This window comes from Bactrocera latifrons, unplaced genomic scaffold, assembly GCF_001853355.1.
Source record: "Bactrocera latifrons isolate USDA-ARS-PBARC rearing strain unplaced genomic scaffold, ASM185335v1 scaffold_236, whole genome shotgun sequence".
In the NCBI taxonomy this organism is placed as follows: domain Eukaryota; kingdom Metazoa; phylum Arthropoda; class Insecta; order Diptera; family Tephritidae; genus Bactrocera; species Bactrocera latifrons.
The window spans coordinates 267,050-288,992 of record NW_017535919.1 but is presented as its reverse complement, the minus strand read 5'-3'; the positions used below and the strand labels follow the sequence as shown (position 1 = coordinate 288,992).

Here is a 21,943-nt window from a genome sequence, read left to right as displayed (position 1 = left end):
AACTAAAATGTGTACTTATATATTTAAAAAATAATTGCGATGTAATGTTGAGTAATATTTTCTAATGAATCGTAGTAGAATTATTTACTCACATGCCTAAATATGAAAATTAGGTATAACTGTAATGAAATTAGTAATTTATTGCATGCGACATATGCATACACGTACATACAAGTCATATATTCTACCCCATCGTATGCAACTAAACGATTATTCTAGGAAGCTACTACACTCACCTGCGACTGCAGATCGTCGCGATCCCTCTTTCCGCATTCCATCACCTTCTCGCCTTCGCGGCAAAAGTCTTCGATCATTTGCAGCAACACAACGGTGGCATCATTGTTGGGTTGTTGTTGCATAGGCGATGAGAGTATTGTGCGCGCCTTCTCCTGCAATTGTGTGAAACTGGTTGAGGAACGGTCCGAACCGGCAGCGCGTGGCGGGCTCCTAAGCGATCCGTGGCCATAACCCTCTGCATAATCGGTGTTGTTGAGTGAGTTTAGCTGTGACAATTGATCACGCAGTGCCTGCAGTTCTTGTCCCAATTCTGCATTCCGTTGGATTGTGTGCTCCAGTTCTTCCTGCAGCTTGACGCGGTCGGTTTCCGATTTGACTAGACGATTTTTCAATTCATGCACTTGGAAATTTAGCTCGGATGCATTGCCACCTGGCGTGGAAAAGAGCTCATCATTATTATTCACAAGGTGTTCAGTGCGTAGTCGATTCAAATCGGGCGGCAGCGAATTGAGCAACTGTCCTTGCTGGTGTTTTATGTGCTCTTTGTAGGTTGGTAAGTTTTGCTCATTCAGCGATGAGGTGCGTATAAAACGATGTACCTGATCGCCAATGGATGGCGATTTTTCACCATCGCTATCGCCTTCGCAGCAACTATCAATTTTCTCCAAGCCACTTGATAAGCTAGATAAACGACGCCTTTGGCGCTTGCTTAGTTCTTCCGAGAGATGCAGCAGATACAATGCTTCGGTATTTAACCGTTCCAAGCATTCGCGCAAATCAAAATCCTCATCTCCACTTTTGTTGCTAACGAATTCTACCAGACTAGGATCTTCTACCAATTCCAATAAATTGTGTACATCAGGTATGCAACGGGACTGCTTATTAGAGGAAAGTGAGGCATTCAATATTGAAATATTGAGATCCACTTCTGGCATTTGCTCGCCTAAGGTGCGATTGTGTGCTCCCATTAGGCGCTGCACCTCTTGCAAGAGTGTGCTATTTATGTCTTCCTCGCAATTCACAACGCATTTGGCGAGCTCGGCTAGGACACTGCGGAAAGTTTTGCACAGATCTCRCAAATTATCACGATCACTAATTATCTGTTCCAAGTTTCGAGCTGAATCGAACGTAGAATTGCGTTTATTCTTACGATTCAGCTGCTTTTCATAATCCATTTTTAGACGCGACATCTGTGAAATAGCAAACAGATATATTTTAAGTTTAACATACTCTATAAAACTAGTAAAAAGTCAATTTTAAGTAAATTCAAAATTTTTACTATATTTGGTGCTACTACCATTTCACATTTTCACGGTCATCCGATTCAAAGAATATAACCTGTTATAAGGATTTCTTCCTTATGATGTTGCGAAATTTTATTTTTTACGGAAAGGCAATGCTTACTAACTGAGAAGACCAGTGGACACAAAACTTAAAATTATGAAGAATTATTTCTAAACATGTGTTCCGATTACTCTTTCCATGCTCTAACGGTGGGTTAAAGGGCTTAAAAAGGTGACGATGAATAGTACTCATTAGGAGTCGTAATAGTGGTTGAGCTTCTTTGAACCGTGTGTAAGCAAAACGCACTTATTATTTGGCTCAACCTACTGTCCTAACTCAGACTGGTGTTGTCGACTGAATTTTCACAACGTAGAACCCTATGTCTTTAATAGTTCTAAGACGTGAACCGACAAGAGTTCAGAAGATCCTGGCACTATTTTTAATAAATACAGGCAGGATGAAGAATTTGTATTGTTTTTACAAGGTGCGTTCCAAAGCAAACAGGACTTTTTGAATCTAGCGCCCTCTATATCGACTGCATTAAAATCTACTATCTTTATCAATTGTTCAGTGAGAATTGCATGACATTTCAACGACTGGTAGTGTAGTTATTGCGTGTTATGTGTCAGTATGTTTGTGTTATCGGTGCGAAAATGAGCTTCGAACAAAGAGCCAACATTAAATTTTGTTTTAAAATTGTTAAAACATTTCCCGAAACGTTTCAATTGATGAAACAAGTTTATGGCGATGATTGCCTCTCCCGTAGCAGAGTGCACGAGTGGTGTCAACGATTTCAAAGTGGTCGTGAGGACATATATGGGCCAATCAAAATCCGTGATCAATTCCATCGAAACTGTCCGTGAATTCATCAAAAATCTGCCGAAATCGTGATTGAAATTCATGGAAATGGAATTGAGCATCTCCAAAACATCGATGCATCGCATTTTGATCGAGCATTTGAGCTTACGAAAGGTGGGTGCATGGTTTGTTCCGCGCAAATTGACTGACGACCAAAAATTGTTTAGAATCCAACATTCGAAGGGCATCATTAAAGAGGTCAAAAGGACAAAAATTCCTTTACAATATTGTAACTGATGGCGAAAGGTGGTGTTTCCAATATGATCCCGAAACGAAACGCCAGGGTGCTGAATGGAAGGACCCGGACGAGCCGAAACCCAAAAAATCGCGCATGGAAAAGTCAAAAGTGAAGACAATGCTGATTTGTTTCTATGATTTCAAGGGCATTATCCACAAAGAATTTGCTCCACCCTGCCAAAACGTTAATGCGGTATTCTACCTTGGACTTTTGAAGCGCCCCAATATCGCGAAGATGAAAGTTAGCGTTTGTTGCACGATAACCATTAACGACTCCCCGTATTCACCTGATATGGCACCATGCGACTTCTTCCTTTTCGGAAAAATGCATTTGCCCATGAAAGGAAAGCGTTATGCAAACGGAGAGGCCTTTAAAAAGGCTTGCACCGTCTTACTGGCCAACGCTAAAACATTCGTTCGACATACTTTTGGACCGTGCAAAGAGCTGTGCTGAAGCAGAAGGAGAGTCTTCTGAATAAAATAAATTGATTTTGCCGAAAAAACCATTTGTTCTGATTTTAAGTAGATATGATTTATATCCATCTGTTAGCATATAACTACTATACAAAGTGAACGATCAAAATCGAGTTCTTGTATGCAAAATTCTATTTAGTTGAGAAGTTATCTTCACAAAATTTGGCGGAAATTATTGGGCAAGGCAATGCTGAAAGCTCTAAATATATAGTTCAGATCAGACCATATAGTACATAGCTGCCATACAAACAAAAGATAAAAATCAAATCCGGTATGGACAAGGTTTTTATTTGTGAAGGATATTATAGGCCATAGGGTACAATCGATGTTAACATTTTTTCTCTTTTCAAACAAACTTTGCGGATATCTAATTTTATACATAAATTCAAAAAAACATGATAAACTGAATACTTTTAAACAAATTTCACAGAAAAAATATAAATACGCACGTATTTAAAATTCATACCTCCTCTTCATGTTTGATTTGAAGCTGTGCGATTTTTAATTGACTCTTAGCGGTGAATTTCTCGCGCAATAAAATCAGTTCCGGCGGCCAATGTTGATCATCCGTTGTTGTTTCCGACAATAAAGTCTGCAAGAAAAACACAAAATTTAAGATTAATATTTGGCATTCAAGTTGTTGTTCGATTTAAATATGAGCGGAAATACAACACGAGCTTTGTGAACATTTTTTCGATCGTTCCCTTAAAGTGGTAATACTCGAAGAAGAGACAGAGGAAAAGATAAAGCACTTTCAATAAGGAAATATTCTTAAAACTCTACAAACCATGATCTCAAACACTTTTCCGAAAACTTAAGCTGGCAACATGACACCATACATATTGATATATTTAGAAGTAACATGTGCCACACCGTACATGTGCACTCTGTTTACATTGCAAGAATACGAATTGATGGCCACGGCACCCATAACAAATTTATATGTACAAATACTTTTCGTTCTCTAATGTCTTCTTTCATCAAGAGATTTCAGGAGTGGCGGGATTCGACACTGAATTGTGGCTTGAGTTCACAGCAATGAAAGTTCCATTTTTACCCCCGCTCTTGTGTGTGTCTGATGTTTTATCAATTTCTTAATTAGGGTGCCGCAAATTTCCCTTTGGAAATAGTTCAACGTTCAGTTCCCCTTTCAAGTTACAGATTTACCAAAAGTTCGCTTTGTTGACAGAGGGCTGGCATACAGACAGATGCAATAACACATTGTTTACATGCGTCTTTTAGGAAAATTTACATGGGGTTTTCAACGGGTGTCAGCGAAGTAAACATTACGCTTAAACAAAGACACTGTATTGAATTTTGATAAAAATAAAACCTCAAATATGGGCCATTCATCAAAGGCTGACTGGCCCGCAGTAACCAAAGTCGTTGGCTAGAAAAGCTTGAATTATCTTTCATCATGTAAATCCATCTGAAAGACTACTTGAAGTGGGAATTTCTTTTAATAACCGCATTTTAAAGATCGTTACCTTCTTATCTTCTTAAAAAATATAGAGTAACAGGAAAATATTTAATCATAGAGTGTGTGTGTATACAAATGGCAAGCATCTATTCTAGCTGTCTTCGATTCGTCATTTCTCTGCCCACTTGTGAAAAACTTCATTTGTAATAGCAAATTTTATAAATTCAAGTCGGAAAAATATAGTATCTCAGACCGCTTTTTTAAGATTTGTTTTCCAGATTTTTAAAAACTTTTACAATTACAAATGGCCCAAACAAATATTACTTTCGAATTGACAAATGCAAATTAATACAACTGATTTGTGACAATAACATTTTTTTTTTGTCATAAAGCACTATGTATATATGTTCGTGAAATACATAGCTGGTATTTTTCGATTCGCTACTCTCTAACGTTTGGCGAAGCGAATACAGTTTATATTTAATTATACTCTCCATAGTTTCCTGAACCGATGGCAGCTCTTATAATGTGTATGGTATACAATTTCCAGGAAGATAAACAATTAAGTACAAATAATCTGGCAAGTGATACTATAAAAAAAAAAATAAATGTATAAAGCAAGTGTGTGTATTATATTCCGATGACGTTCGCAAATGAACGACTCATTAATATTATTCAGGAAAATTCACGATTTTTTATTCTTCTGTGGAATCAATTTATATCCCTTTTATTGAACAAACAAGTACTGGCAATCGAAAATATTTGATTTTATTACTAATTATACTATGTAAGTAGTAAGTAAACCGTTACGCGTTCATATAATATTGTATATAGTACATACATACAACAGGGGGCAAGGGAGTATCGAGAGCAAACGCGAGAAAGTAAGACGTGCAACTTTGGTTTTTAGAGCTTTACGTTTAATATTCTTGAATTATATACTAAATTAAACATTCTAATATTCACAATTAAATATAAATATACTCGGTTAATAAACGGTGTTTTATTTTGATCAATACCTTCACAATACTGATATATGCAAAATAAATGAAATTGCGCAATTGGGTAATGCTGTGAATTTCCGAAACATTTAAATTTTTATATTCTATGTATGTATGTATACCTATAAGTATAATAGATGAAACATTTAGAAAAACGTTAATGCGATGTACTTTTAAACTCACTGCAAATATTTTCGAAAATAAAGGAGTACATCATTACCAAAATTATGTTAGTTCTACTAAATCGGTCGAGAGAGAAGCGAAATTTTTGATAAATCTCTTCTACACGAAAACGAAATATTCAAAAGGTTTCTCTCAAGGAAAATTATATGCACATATATAAAGTCAATGGATGAAATAAATTTATTAAGAGTAAAAAAGCTTCTGACGCTCCGAGCTTTATTATTGCGAGCAGCTGATAATTTGACATCACTTCACCGACATCGAGTGAAAACATAATGTATGGGTATTGCTAATTTTGGTGAATTTTCTTACAGTTTATAAAGCAGAAAAACTCGAAAATATTTTAGTGCCTTTAAAACATAGCAGATGAAGGGTATTGAAGGGTATATACATACAATAAGGTCTAGTAAAAAGAAACCCATTATTTTTGCATTAAATTAAAGGATTTATTTAGCGTAGCTAGAAAGATCAAACCGTTGGAGGGACGGGGGTATTAGCAAAAAATTGCGACATGTGATTTTCACAAACTTTTTTTGAGGCAAATTCAACCAAATTAATCACCATAAACAGAAACAGATGCCAGGTCCGACAATAAGAATTTCCCAGCGAATGCGAGAAATCAGCTTCAAAATTGTACGCGTACATTTTTGTACGAAATCGCACAGGCAGCGCAGAGTGGACGCTGATCAGAGTAGAGGCCGAAGCTAATCCATCTATCGGAAAGTATTAAATACTACAATATAATAAGGGTGTCTTCTGCAGAGTGGACGCTCAAAGCCGAGCCGTGTGCAAAGCTGATTTTTATTAGCGTTGATCGATACTAGGTACCGCTGAGTTGATGCAAGTTCAGCGCAGAATTTAGAGCGTACCTTTATATTATACTGGTACATATTTGCTTTTTAATTTTAATTTGGCATTTTTTATGGTTATGCAAACGATAACTAAGACATAGATTCCTCAGATAAATAGTATTTTTCTTCAACAAACCCGGTATTTTGTAGGCGCGAAGACAACCGGAAAGACACTTTGTTTTCTTGTTCGTAACAGTTTATTTTAACTGTAAAAGCTTTAGTTCGAATAACATTCTATTTAAAACAAGAAATGTAATTCATTGCTGAGTATTTAACTTCCCAAAGGATTAGGAAACTTGGGTAATAAATTTGGCCTTGAAAATATTATTAGCTGGTATTCTAAATATTTTTCTACACATCCATTTCTCGTATGTAAAATATGAGATCACCATTCCAACATACAAATGCGAGACGGAACTGAAAAACGCTTCAAAACTGATTTCTCGTTTCGATCACTGGACTTGGAGTCGCCGATTTTCATTATTTTATCCATTTTTTGACAATTGGCCTTCGAGAACGTTTGGCGTCCTGTCATAAAAAAGCAATCTACCAAACCGAAGTTCGTCATGTCTGGCCGTTAAAGTGTCAGGACCATAAACACTATTCACATTTCAGCCAAAATATGACCTATTTTTTTGCTGTTGTTATCTTTTAAGCGTGTTCGAACCGTATTACTGCGTCTGTGACGTTTTTCAAATACTGTGAACTTCAATTCAGCAATCTAAATTAGCTGAAGATTGACGCAATGAAGCCATGAATAGATAAGTATGTGTACACAGATGCTGAGATATTATGCACATTTTTAACATATCGACATACATATACACATTCATCTAAGCCTCTTTATACATTTATACAAAATTGTGTATGATTTTCAACGAATAAACCAGCAGTTGCCCACCAATAATTGGCCTCTAACGGTCAGATATAAATCAAATTAAAGTATCCACACATACATATAAATATTCTATTAGGCGCATAACATTAATGAAAGCTAAGTGACAACAACGATAGAAGTGTCCGTTAAATTTCGATTTAGCACCAAAGGCACTGGGTGTTAGCAATGAAAAATAATTTAAATTAAATTTAGAACGAAGAGACAAGCAACAACAGATGAGACAAGGAAACAACAGTGACCTACTAAAGTTTGAAAGCACCAAAGTGTTAAGGGGTTTTGATGAATTTATGGCCTAATGGCCAAGGGTATTTATTTATATACAGATTTCTTTTACAGTAAATCATAGTCATCTCATTTTGAAAAATTTTGGTTTGAATTTCCACGCAATTCTTTCGAAGCACTATTTATTTAAGGTATAGAGTTCGAAAATCGGCATTTTTCAACCATTTCTAAAATTCCTCTATTATTTTTTCTCCCTTAATTTCTAGGTGATAGATATTTTCTTTATATTTTAATGAAATATTATTATTTAACCGTTCATTAAAAGAAAAAAATCTAACTACGGGCCTAAGTGACAACGAAATCAATAAAATTGCATCAGAAATTAGTGAAGAATTTCCGCCGCTTTGGCTTTAAACTATTCCAACTAGCGTCATTAAATGTTTACTTTCAAATGTCGCGTTGCCTTGATTAATAATTTCATTTCAGTAATCGCAAAACTGTTACTACCATTGATAAAAATGTATAGGAAGAACATAATTTCGTAACTATTATGCAAAGAAACTTTGATAGACTATAGTCCTAAAAATCAGCCAGAACGTAGGGCATGTGCGAGCAAGCAAACAACTGCACCAATATAGCAACCCCGTGATTTTTCTGCAGATTCTCAACTGACACTTAACTTAATCAAAGCAAGTATTTTCGCGACATTTGAGAAGTGAAAATCTTAAAATTAATTTTGCCTAGAAAAAGTATTTCAAGTAATATGCATTAGTATATGCAATTAAAACATAATAAATGATATTAATTAATTATAAATTAAAATAAACAGCGATTTCACTTTACTTTCTTCTGCCATCATAAAATTTGCTGACGACGATTGTGTCAGTTTTGTGTTCATGAAATGTCAAAAAAAGGAACTGCTCGGATAATTGGCATTTTTAAATGTTACAATATATTTAAGTCGAATATGAAAGCTTGCTATATTGCAGCAGCAGCGTTTGAAAATCTACGCTACTCCCGTAGCATTTCTTTTTCCTTTTGCTACCGCTCTCACTTCGACGGGAGCCATACAGAACAATGTAAAAGTATTTGCTCCGCTCTGAGTTTTGTTAGGTAAAAAACTATAGCTGTAGCAATAGCCAAAAATTAAGTGCTGTGCTCTGCTCTGGCGTAGCCGTAGCAAAAAATTAGGAGCAGAGCTAATAAAAAATGTTCATGTGCTACAACTCTCGCATGTGTTTGTTGTTTTTTTTTTTCTTTTTTTGCTATAAAGATATTGAGATTCATCGATATAGTATATAATTTAAAATTTGGTAAGACATCATTTTTTTGAGACCGTTTATGTTATTATGTCCGAAAAGATATACATAGATCCTGCAGCAGCTGTTTACAAAGAGAAGTGACAACATCTCTGACATTATAGCACTCGCACGTAGTAATTTAATTATGTACATGCCCTTCAACACCACAAAAAAGACACACAAAAGACCTGGTCTTTTTAACCGAGTTCTGCCCACGTGCCACTTGAAAAACTCATTCATTAAAGCGCATGTCGGCGCATGTTTCAACACCGATCAAACCCTGCTAAGCCACACATGATTGTTGTTTGTGTTATTCTTCACTTTCGTCAATTTTGTTTATTATTGTAAGTTTTGAAGGGATTCGTACCCAGGTAAATGTCAATTTCTCTTCACATCACTCGTGACATAATAAACAAAACAACGGGTTAGACATGTTATTGTTTTTCTTCATGAATGCATGAAGGCTCGTGTAAATCTATAGAGTGCAAGTTTTGTAAACAAAGCATCGAAGTGATTTGAAGAAAGAGCCATTTAAATAGTGACGTAATGCAATTGAAAGATATATAATAACGGTAAAAACAATACAAGAATAGTAATCTTAAAATAACATTCGGCTTTTGCCCCTATTTGTACTAGCTAGCGAAGCTAACTTCGATTCGTCTATATTTGAAGAGTGACGAGTCGAACCAGCAGCAAGTTAGAATAGAAAGATGAATATTCGAATTCAAGGACCTTAAATTTGAATTTGTTTTTTCTTCTTATTTAATTATATTTACATGTATTTATGTACATCAATTTCAAGCACCTTGCATATATATTTTTATATAACTGTCGAGTGATTTATAGAAAATCGAGGAATATTGGTTTCCACATACAGTTTTTTGTATAATATACATAAGTAGAAATAAATAAGTATATGAAATTTGTAAAAAACAAAACATATTATATAACAAAAACATATATACATATGTACATATTTTCTTCGTTTTTCTATAAGTGCTATATGTACATATAAGAATAACAGTCTATGATAGAAACTAAACAATCCCTTAGTTAAATTTTTCGTAGATAACTTCATTGCTTTGTCCTCGCGGCCATTTGAAACCCATTGACGGTAAGCGATCGGACCCGTCGGAAACTACCGCTGGGGAAACAGCTGAGTCAATAGATTGCAGTGCCATATCCGAAGTACTTTAGTCTTTCTTGATAATGACAACAAAGTTCTTCGGCTTTCTTTTTGGAAATTTTTAATGTTTTCGCGCATTTCCATTTCGCTAGCCATTTTCGCGTAAAATAAATTTTTATTGAGTCTTACGGACGCAAAATATTTTCTGACATTTACTTCAGAGCTATTAAAATAAACAATTTTTTATTTGAAATTTTTAATTGCACAGTATGGAAAAAATGTAACGGACAATTCTATTGGCGCAAATTTTTTACATAAACATATTTATTTATTTTAACCATTTTTAGGAATTCGTCCGAACCAACAAAATATAAGATTTTTGAGACGCGAACCCATGACCTAAAAGCTCTCAGCCTTAATGGTCGCGTAGTAATTCGTGTACGCTTAAATATAAAAATCCAAACAGACTATCCTCAATATCTTCCAACTTTTTGCATCTTAATTGATAATTTAACTGTAATTCTTATCTAAAACTTCTACTCAACCTAAAAGTCAATTAAACATTTGGCCATGATATCCCTCTAACTTTGCCTTAATTGACTTATTACTTGTGCTGCAGTATTTATTTCCTCTCACAATTAAAAAATATGATTTGCTTTTAGTTTTGAGAACTCTCATTTCGCCAAGTGCACTTTTAAGGGAAATCAATAAAAGATTAAAGGCCAAAACTTCGTGAGATTACAGCACTAATGAAATGTTCATCAATCAGGAATGGAACTTTTTGTTCTTGTTTGCAAGTTAAGTCGTGCACACGTACATACATTTTATGTACACACATGTGCAACGTGCTAGTTATGCGCACAAAGTCTTTGTTTTTGTTTTTAATTCCGCTTATCGGCTGTTTTTGTGTAAGCTTATATTCTTTGTTCAATATAATCATCAATCGATTAAAACGCATAAACGATTGCTTCAGTCACTGACTAAATTAATTTGGCGCGTTCGCACTCGCAGAGCGCTCCTTTGGACCCGGAAAATTGCATGAACTTTGGAGAGTCCAACAAATGGCTGTAGCAACATTTATTCTTACCAGCAGCATACAAATTTGCGGTATGCCGAGTGTCTTAAACACATACTTATGCTTATACATACATACTTAAATAGGCATGCAACATAAATATGTGAAGAAGAAAGTACATGCAACCGTTGCATTAGTGTTGTAGTTTTATTTATAGCTGGACACGCGGACACGGTTTGTATTTAAAGAACAAATATCCTCAGTCCACTGAATCTGGAATACCCTTCACATATTTTATGAAGATCTTTCTCTTGATTTTAATCGGTCAATTTGACCGTCAACTACATGATATAGTGGTTTGAGCTAAACAATTTGTGATTGTAGCGTTCCCTTGAACAATAATATATGCCAAATTTGCTGAAACTATCTTCCAAACAAAAATGTTTCCTTACAAGAACTTGATTTTGTTTAATCATTTTGTATAGCAGTCCGATGTCTGCACTTTCGATAAACGATCAATTTCTTGGGGAAAAAGGATACTTAAGATTTATACATACATATGTAATTTATGAGGTCCCCGACGTTTACTTCCGGTAGTTGCAAAACTTGTGGTAAATTTAATAAACCCTGTATAGAGTTAAATAAAATATATTATCAAAGGAAGGTGTGGAAGATGGGAAGACTTTAGTTTACCGTCCCACGATTTCGGGAATAAAATGGGTATGGTCGGATAGAAGAAATTCTCCAGTTCAAGAATATATATAGTTTAGCCACAGGAAACCAATAGTTGTCGAGATTTTTTCATTTAAAGTTGAAAATTACCACTATTTGAATTACGTATTCTTTCGATTTAAAATTAATATTACACTTATATTTTTCACTCGAAATCCTGGGACGGTATTCTAAAGCCGACCCAAGTCCCTTATTACAAGCAAGGAACATTGGTATTATTTGGTGTTATTCAATCCGAGATTTCAAATATTTTAAATGTCGAAATCAAAAAATTTAATGTCAATGCTGGGAAAAAAACGAAATATTTCAACACCCCTCATTTGCCGAATGTCGCTAAGCCGCTTTTACTCAACTAAGAAATTATTGTTAATTCATATAACTTTTTATGATAACAATTATGAAATTTTCAAAATCGACTAAAAATTCCATCTAATCTCCATGACAACCTATCTAACAGTTTATATTTATAAGCTTAAGAACTATCACACATTCGGCTGCCGAGACAGGATCACCGAAAATCATTTTTAAATATACGTACATATACCGGAACTTTGACTGCTAATTTTAAGCATACTTTGTGGAAATAAGCTCATAGTTTTGCTTCAAATTGAATACATTATGAACCACTAATTTTGTCTGAAAGAAACCTAAAAACTCGCTTGATAACTAGTTGAATTAACTGCAAGAAATGTCAACTCTATAAGTACAAACTATACGTATGCCTTCATCATCAAGAGATTGGCAAAAATTTATATGTTATACTCAAATGGCGATAAAATGTATTTTAAAAAATTATATTACCAAAGAACTGCCAAAATATCACCGTTAATCACAATACATCGACACACAACGTCGATTTCGATTCTGCCGGTACTTGGTTATATTTATAGAGCTGTCACCAACAATTTTCCACACACAAGTTAAAAATTATTTCAGTATTTATTTTTAAGAATTTCGTTGCCACTGTTAGACAGAATTTACGCACAGGTCAAAATCTGATATTTATTTTACTTTTGTATTTGCATACATTGCATTAATTATTTTAGAAAACGTGTTTACTTTTTTCTAAACATCATTTCACTTTTCACCACACGCGTTCTAATTCAAAATAGTACGTATTTAAGCACTTTAAATGACATAGACACGATTTGTCTTCTATTTCGATCAACATAGAATACGAGCATAACACTAGACCGTTTACTCAATGAACGCACGCAAACAAATCTCACGATGTACTGATGCTGTTCACTACCAGATCGAAAACTTTTAATATTGAAAAACAACGCGCAGCGTGAGAGAGAGGAACGTTGAAGGCATCTTCACTGGATGATAACAGAGCGCAAAAGTGGAGAGTTGGAGAGTGAATGGAGAAAATCTGGACCAACGAAATGAAATTAACTTTGGAATGATCATTAGTATGAGAACAATATCAAATAGAAAATCAATTGCTGAGGGACAATGTCGAATTAGAGAACTTGCAACAAGAACTTTGGTTTATTTATTTGTAATTATGTACTGCGCGTAATGACACAACAAGTTCAATGGCATTAAATAAGTGGATCTTTTACGCAATAAACTCTATCAAGGTCAAGCACTGAATGTAATAAAATCGTTCTTTGCAATTTTTTGCTCTTCTATTGCTAAAAGTTGAAGTTTGGATGAATTGGACCCTATGGATACTAACTTAACAGGATAGTGTTCATCTAATTGCATTGAGATACCTTAAATATTAGCGGAAATGAGATTAAATACAGTACTTGTTATGTAAGAAATAAATTACCAATTATTTCCATTAAAGCCTTTCCACATATTTATAAATACAAATTTATTGTATTGGGTACAAAAAATAGTAAGGCTTTTTAATTTAAATTTCCAGAACGGCCATCAACATCAAGTGATGATTAACACGTCAATAAAATAAAAGAATTGCCCCAGTCAAGGAGAGAGTGAGACGTCAAAACAGATCAAAAATCAAGGTTATGTTGACAGTTTTCTTCGGTTGTCGGGGTGTGATGCACTAAGAATTCTTTCCGACCGGCCAAATTATCAATAAGGAATACTATTTGAGTGTTATTCATCGTGGCCAACCATTCTTTTTTTTTTTTTTTTTGCACCCCAATAATGCACAGAGTCGCATACTACATTGATTCTTCGTGAGTTTTTCGCCAAATTTTCAACCAATATATCATGCATTATTACTGTTGAAACAAATTTTGATATACTATATCAGTAAGCTTCAATTAAACTCAACGCCTTAAAAACTCACCATAATATTCTGGAAAGCTATTTTGTTGGTTTTGTGGTGTGGGGAGGATTCACCATATTTCATCTAGTTTTGGTAGTAAACTCAAGTATGCATGTGTTAAAGAAAACATTTACTGCCACTGTCATTGGCATATTTTACATATTCACCGATTCTTAAGATATATAGTAAATTCAACTAAAACATTTTCATGTTTGGTATAATTTATAATATTATATAATATCAGCAAGAATTGGTTGTAGCCGTTCGAATACTGTTCGTCTTTTTCAAAAACAGAGAATAGTGATGTTTTGTATTTGTATATTTCAATAATGTGTGTAATCATGAGGACTTGATCAGTCATATTATGGTTGGCTCGAAACCCAAACTGATGCGCTGGAATTATAGTTTTTCGTTCAACTATTTTATTGATACGTTTTATGAGAATTGCCTCAAAAAGCTTCGATGTTATCGGTAGAAGTGGTATTTGCCTGTAAGAAGATACATCATATCCAGGTTTTCCTGGCTTTGGAATCATGATAACTTCAGCAATTTTCAATTATTTGCCACATATTTAAGATGAAAAGCAAATAGCAAGAATAATGTTGGTAATTTTTACTATACTTATTTGAGGAAGCTGGTTTAGGACGTCGGCAGTAATCAAGTCGTAACCGATGAATTTTTTGTTTTTCAGATTTTTGGTTTCCTCAGTTATCTCATTGCTTGTGCAACTTGAGATTTCTTCGCTTTCTTGACTGAAAGCAGTAGGATAATCTACGTGTGTTTCATATTTGGAGAATATTTTAGCTAAATAATCCGAAAATACTTCTGCTTTCTTTGAGTCGTCTCTGGCCCAGCGATCAGCACTTATTTTATTTGACATACTTGAGTTTCTGGTGTTGGTAGTCTTTTACAGCTTTTCCAAAGAGAAATATTTTGCAAAACTTTCATTTTTAAACCTCTTCATTTTTCAATTAGATCTTTAGAAACTTTATTTACAATTGATTTATCAGCTGGGCAACGAGTTTGGTGCCACTTACGTCGTAGTTTCTCTTTAATTTAATTATTTCTCTTATATCATTAGGATATTGAGGGTTTACAGCAGTTTTCCTTAATTCCGGGCACTTTTCCAAGCTGCGTGTTGCATACTTGTTGTAAAGTGTAAAATTTCAGATTCCAACTGGTCTGTATTTAATATATATAGTCATATTTACTTTCGTAACATTCCATGATCGTTTTAAAGTATTCCCAATCCTTATGTCCTTAAAGATGACGGTTTCACTATAGCCTAAATAGATTGGGGAATAATCCGAGTTAAGGTCATAAGGCAGATTGATCGACAAATAGTTCCGGGTCTATCAGGTCTGGAATCTTTTGATTATCTGATGACTAATATGATGGTAAGTTCGTCGAGAATGCGTAACTTTCGGTTGACTGCAATGCTTTATAGAGTTCTCTCCCCTTTGTAGTCGTAAGCCTTGAACCCCAGTACATGTTCCTTGCGTTGAAATCCCCACCATTTATGAATCTATGTCTGTAATCTGTGTGGATTTCATGCCTTGGAGGACTGCACAAAGAGGTAAGTGAGAGTGGATTATAACTCCGTAAATAGTCACTGTTGTAGCTTGAAACTTATCAGTTGAAAGTTTTTCTTCCTTAAAATGTTAAATCGTATTTTTAATTAATTTTGCGCTTCCGCCACGTGCGCAATTGCTAGGATGAATTGTATGGTAAGTTTTATAGTTTTTAATTTTAATATAAGTTAGTGACGTAAAATATGTATCTGATATCATACATACGTCAACATTTTCCGACGACTTTTCAATGAAAAATTAAATTTAACAACTTTCAACTTATATAAATGTATTAAATATGTTCAACTATTTAAAAAAAAAATCCCGTCTTTGTAAAAAAAAAATAGTCTGGGTTTATATGGAAGAAGCCCTGCCAAAATACCATTACTAACACAAAGAATGAAGGATCTTGGTTTTTTGAGCTAAAAAGTATCATAATTGGGATCAAAATGTATGGGAACGGATTATGTGGTCTGACGATATTTAATTTGCTAAGCTCACTCAATTTTCATTACGTGCGCCGTTGAGTTGAAAGGTTCTAGGATAATTGTGTGGTAAATAAAATTAAGTTTCCTCAAAGAGTGGGCTGCTTTTCATACCATGTATTGGGACCTCTGCCCCTAGTTGATGGGGCACCGCCATGCCAATCTATGAAGCTATTTAGCTCGCACTTTTATTTTTAATTGGCCATAAAAATTAAGGGTCTGGAAACTCGACCGATTCTAACCCTATTGAGCACTTAGGGCACATAATGAAGTTTGCAGATACTAATCAGAAGCCAGCAAATAAAAATCAATTGACAAAGATTTTAAACCTGGTTTGGTATAATTCCGTTATAAGGAAATCAATTATAGACGCATAATTCGCGTAAATATAGACAAACAGAAATACATGCCTAATTCATGACTCAACTCGACACCATGATCACGTCTCCGACGTTTCTTTCTGGGTTTTACAAAGTTCTTTGCAAACTTAATATGCCCATGATCACGGTATAATGACACATTCTAAATTGTTGACATCTGATGAAAATATTCTTCTTGAAGTTATAGTGAACTTTACTTTTTACATTATATTATGTAACAGCAGTCCCATCGACATATGTAAGTATTTACAATATGAAGTAAATGACGCTCAAACACGTGAGCACTCGAATACCAAAATAGACTCTAAAATTAGGAACAAGAAATCAAAGGCACACAAAGGAAAAGAGGAAGTAAGTGCCACTTCTTTAAATGAAAATGAAACCAAAGATGATGCTAGTGCACGAGGCGAAATGTAGGCATACTCATCGTGGATATTTGCTTTGAAGCCGGGGGAAAAAATAAATAAATGCATTAGCGTAAAATCCTATGTTTTGTATCCAGATAGGCACCGATATGCATCTCATTTTGGAAGCAAAGGCGAAAGGTACAAAAGTGCTCAACAATTTTTAAATAAAAGTTAAGGTTATTTGGTTGTATTATTGTTTTTATGATTACTAAAATCCAGTATAAACTTCTAACTATAATTAAATTTATTCCTTGTCGGTTCTTTAAAGGTTTCACCAGCTACTCACTGAAAGAGTCCAACAAGTATGTGTTCGTTGAATTATTTACCTAAAACATTAACTGCAGGAACTGCTAATCAGGTATCTTACTATATTATTAAACTGATCTGTAAAATATTTATTTCAATTTAATAGCAATACAGAGGTATAACCGTATTATTATAACTTTTTGAGCACGATTAAACAAATATTGAGTTCTAATACTCAGCTCAAACCCTTAAAATATGTGGTTTTGAGTATTAATATCCGGTTGAATTGTATCAATTATGAAACACATATAAGCTGTGTTCGAGAAAAACCTATCAGAAAGATATCTTTTCCAGATAATAGTATCACCGTGTATCAAAAATGTTTTGAATACGGTCAATTTTCGAGCTTCCGGGTGACTTTATAGCTCATATATCGGCCAATATGTGTGTTATCTCAATAAAAATTAGAGAACGTGTTTTACTCATAGCAGTGTATCTTTGTGACTAAAATTGGGCGAAAACTTGACCCAGCCTCTATATAACTAATATCAAAATTGTCTAACATCCGGCTGACTTTACTCCATATAGATTGGTTATTGTATGTGAGATACCTTAACGAAACCGCGGTAGCACTTTATAAGCCTGTTATTTATAAGTATGTTAATCATATGTAGTATTGGCAAAAATAGAAAAAATTTAGTTCATATTACCCAACTCCCATGAACTAACTCTTCGCAACATTTTCTTAATATAAAGTTTAGCTAGCACTTGAAGGAAGTTTGCCTGCTTTAACTCCGGTAAGTTGTAAGAGTATAAAATGTTCCTTACTTATTATTTTAGTTAATTGTAAAAAAAAAAACTTTTTTCGTGTTACTTTATGGTTATAAACTTTAATGATGGTAAAACTCCCAAATATCATTTCCGCTTTCTGTGCTTTCATCTCTAGTTCGAGTGAATCTATTTACTGATGTTCACATGGAAATAAGTTACAACAAAATTCGTGACTGGTGGAAAGGGAAATCATAAGTTATGGAAATGCAAGGGTTTCAGCATAATTTTGTTTGGTATGAATTAATTTTTCATTAACAGTGAATGTCAGTTGAGATTCTAAGTGACAGATTTATGATTTCGAAATATTTTAAGAAAGATTGATATTCGATATTTGGCCGATCACCTTAGGAAATGTTTTAGCCATGCGTTATATTATTATATCATACTGAAGAATTCTATAAGTTCACACGAACCGCTTTAACGCGTATATTGTTTGATGTGAATTGTTCTATGTAGTAGAAGCCTTTTCAAGCCGAAATATATTCGCTATATAAGTTTAAGTTTTTGTTAATTTATATAATAATTAAGGCAAGATACTTAAGGGAGGATTTGAACCTGCAGGGCACCACATTTTAAAAATAATTAAAAAAACAAAACGATAGTTTAAGAGAAAATGTTAAAAATTTCTTTTTTCTACTTTTATTTCTAATTCTTGGTAATTTCTTGTTCCAGAGGATTCGAGTAGTAATGTCGAAATGTTAAAGCAATAAATAAAGTCCATATTACCGGCAGTAGCGGTACACCATTTTGGCAACACATCAAAGAAATGCGTAAAATCTCACCGCGACGCACATTTTTCACACACTCCAATGAATAAATCTCTACTGAATTGTCAAATGTGTGCTGAAGCAAAGAAGGAACATGGAAGTAGTGGATGTAATGTAGAATGAATATACATATCACAAGCAAGATGCCGCTGCATGCAAGAACTAAATTGATGACTCACAAAATGTAACAAAAAAGCAAAAATAATTAAAATAAAATAAAAAGGTATACACATAGAAAATAAACAAAATAATTAGGAAGCTATAACACAAAATTCAGTTGCAAGTAAAAATTGTAAGCCATTTAAAAAAAAAATCTTAAAAAAGATCACCTTAATAGTACTGGAACTTATCACTCGAGATTGGGATTTATTTTTGGCTCAAATGTAATTATTTGTAATTTTGTAAACAATCGGGCGAGAGATTGTAAGATTCTTCTTAAAGAAAAATTTTACTAAAGCAACTATTTCAAATTGATAAATAAATAAACGGCGTAATTGAGTTAGAAATATTATTTAATGATGCTTGTCCAATTAACTGATAATATTAAATATAAAAAAAAGTTATTATGAATATAATATACAATGCGTTACGTTTTTAAATTTTACTAAATGCTTCAAAACATTAAATATTTGAGAAATGTAGTTAATTATATGGAAAAACCTACCTGTATCTGGGTTTCCAACTCATGCACAATATCTTCGCGAGCCAAAGTCAATTGCTCCTGTAAGCGTTTTTCGTACTCTTCAATTATTTTTTGTATAACTTGTGATTCGTTGTGTAGATTCAGCTCATCCTGGTCAATGATTATCAGGGATGTATTGGAATCGCGTACTTGTAATGATACTGATTCTTGATTGGCAATATTGTTGATGTTTTGTGGTTTTATTTCGCTGTCGTTTGTGGATTTCATATTATTTGTTGTCACATTTGTTATTGTTTTATTAAACATATTTCTGGTGCAAACATTAGCGGGCGAAGTAGCTCTTGTTTTATTAACCGACTAGATATATGCATGTTGTTTCATTTTTATGTATGGACGTATGTACATGTATGTATGTATTCATGGAAATTTCGGATGATGGCGTTAAGGCACAAAAAGGAGGATGCAAAAAAGACATGCGGTTAGCGTTTATAAATAACAACATATAAAATTAGTAAGGACTGTATTGAAGATACTTATGAGCAAGCCACAATACAATAATAATATAAACATACTATATATACAAAGGTTATTGAGTCGGCTTTAATGCTTTAAGTGTCATTATGTTTTAAACTCTAATTCCACAATTAAGAGAGCTGTTCCGGATTTATATATTTTCATTTTTAATCATCTACACAAACCAAAAATATTTTTTCATGTCTTAAACAACTAATCGGTTTTCTGATAGAAAAAACACCGTTGATGTAAAGCAATGGCTTGATAAGTGTTACGGCAATTTTCCTCCGCGTATTCAACTGTCAAGCAGTGCTTAAGAGAACTTCTTAGTTCTGAAGCATTCCCTTCAGAAATTCCACGAGAAGCAGTAATTTCAGCTAAACGCGCAAAAATTCGTGTAGCTACGTTCGGTAATTGTAAATGTGCTATTAAACCTCATTAGAATCGAAAATTAATAAGCAGTTTTACAAGTCCCCCACCCACTGTATTAACCAGATTTGGTCCCCAGCGACTATTACCTCGTTCCCATACTCAAGAGTGGCTCACCAGGCTGATGAGAATGCATTAATTTTGTAATCCGAACAGATTCGCGCTTATATCCGACAACTGTCACCACAACAGTATTTTAAGCCGATACAACAAAATAAACTATTTTATGAAATATAAACCTAATCTACAATTTTTCACTTTAAGGCATTTGAAATATACATATGTAGTATATTTAAAAAGTTTTATACGTAAAAACTTACCAAAAATTCATCGTCTGGATAGCGGCCCTCATAATACTTTAGTTTCTCGGTAAGGATGCGCACTTGTTCTTCATTCTTGAGTTGTATTTCTTGTAACTTTTGCTGATAGAAATATTTCAATTCTGAAATTTCGTTTGTGCTCTGTAATAAATAAATGCAGAATAACAATTTATTCGAAATTTTTTTGTTTTGAAAAACTTACGCTGACATCTCCGTTGAATGCGTCAGATATTGGTGTAATTTGACGGTGACTTGGGCTAAGTAAAAGCGCTGCACGTGCGCGTTTACGGGGAGAAATCTCTTTGGAACGTGACTGGGTGGCTCCTGCGGCTCGGTCCTCGGGCAATTGCTCCTGATCTGAGCTTTCAGAGGAAGATGTGTCACCTGGGTGGTGTTGCGATTTTTGCGAAAAGACATCGTCAGAAAACCTGAAAGGAAGAAATTGAGTTAATGATTCCAAAAAATCTACATATATGTATAATTATAATTTATAATTTTAAAGCAACAAACTTACTGTTTCTCGAGTTCGGCACATTTAGTTTCAAAATATTTGCGTAATTCTTCCACTTCTTTTGCATGTTTCTTGTCTTGTTCCTCGCGTAAACTTATTAATTTCTTCATTTCAATGTCTTGGTTTTGTTTCTGCGCCTCAAGTTGCTCAATAATATCCTTTTGATCAATTTCACATTTTATTTTGCACTTTTCTAACTCTTGACTTAAATAATCATCGAACTTTTTCTGTACCATGAAAAAAAGACGTACTTCATTCGGGTTGAGATATTTCTGGAAATGTTCGATTTGCTTGCTGAAAGGTGGTTGCGACCATTCGGATACTGTCATATCTCCTCCACCACTACCGTACATTTCCGTCGTTTGACGTGGCACCGAGAACTGACGCTCGCGAGAATTACGTGAATATTTGTCCTCATTGTCTGTGAAGACATGCCGTTCTAAATCATCATCACTTTCGCTTATTAGATCCATTGATATCTCTGATATGCGTTGGCCATAATTGCTGTCCAAATCCGTGCGTGGCCAATTCGGTTTGCGCAAAGTGTCCAATGCATCGGTTAGCTGCTTTCTGAGCAATTGAACTTCACTGGCCAGTTTGTCGCTTTCCATTTGCAGGTTTTCACGAACGTTCATTGATTGTTGAAGGGAATCCGTTAGTTTGGCGATCAGTTCGTCCCGCTTCGACACTTCCATGTAAATATCCATTGTCTGTAAGTGTTTCATTGATTATTTGTAATTAATAACATTATAAAAG

The 21,943-nt window shown here is 34.2% G+C and overlaps 1 protein-coding gene across 8 annotated transcripts in view; it reads right to left on the bottom strand.

Moving 5' to 3' along the window:
* Nucleotides 1-21,943, bottom strand: part of LOC108968990 (pericentrin) — a 55,642-nt gene that overhangs the window by 16,470 nt on the left and 17,229 nt on the right. For 6 of the 8 annotated variants that reach the window (XM_018933418.1, XM_018933413.1, XM_018933414.1 and 3 more), the window contains 6 exons: nucleotides 21,191-21,897; nucleotides 20,879-21,104; nucleotides 20,677-20,817; nucleotides 19,436-19,771; nucleotides 3,557-3,682; nucleotides 237-1,427 (listed from right to left, as the gene is read on the bottom strand). In XM_018933418.1, coding sequence (XP_018788963.1) covers nucleotides 237-1,427; nucleotides 3,557-3,682; nucleotides 19,436-19,771; nucleotides 20,677-20,817; nucleotides 20,879-21,104; nucleotides 21,191-21,897 — 2,727 coding nt within the window. The remainder of the gene's footprint in view (nucleotides 1-236; nucleotides 1,428-3,556; nucleotides 3,683-19,435; nucleotides 19,772-20,676; nucleotides 20,818-20,878; nucleotides 21,105-21,190; nucleotides 21,898-21,943) is intronic. The other 2 variants (XM_018933420.1, XM_018933419.1) reach the window with 1 other exon arrangement.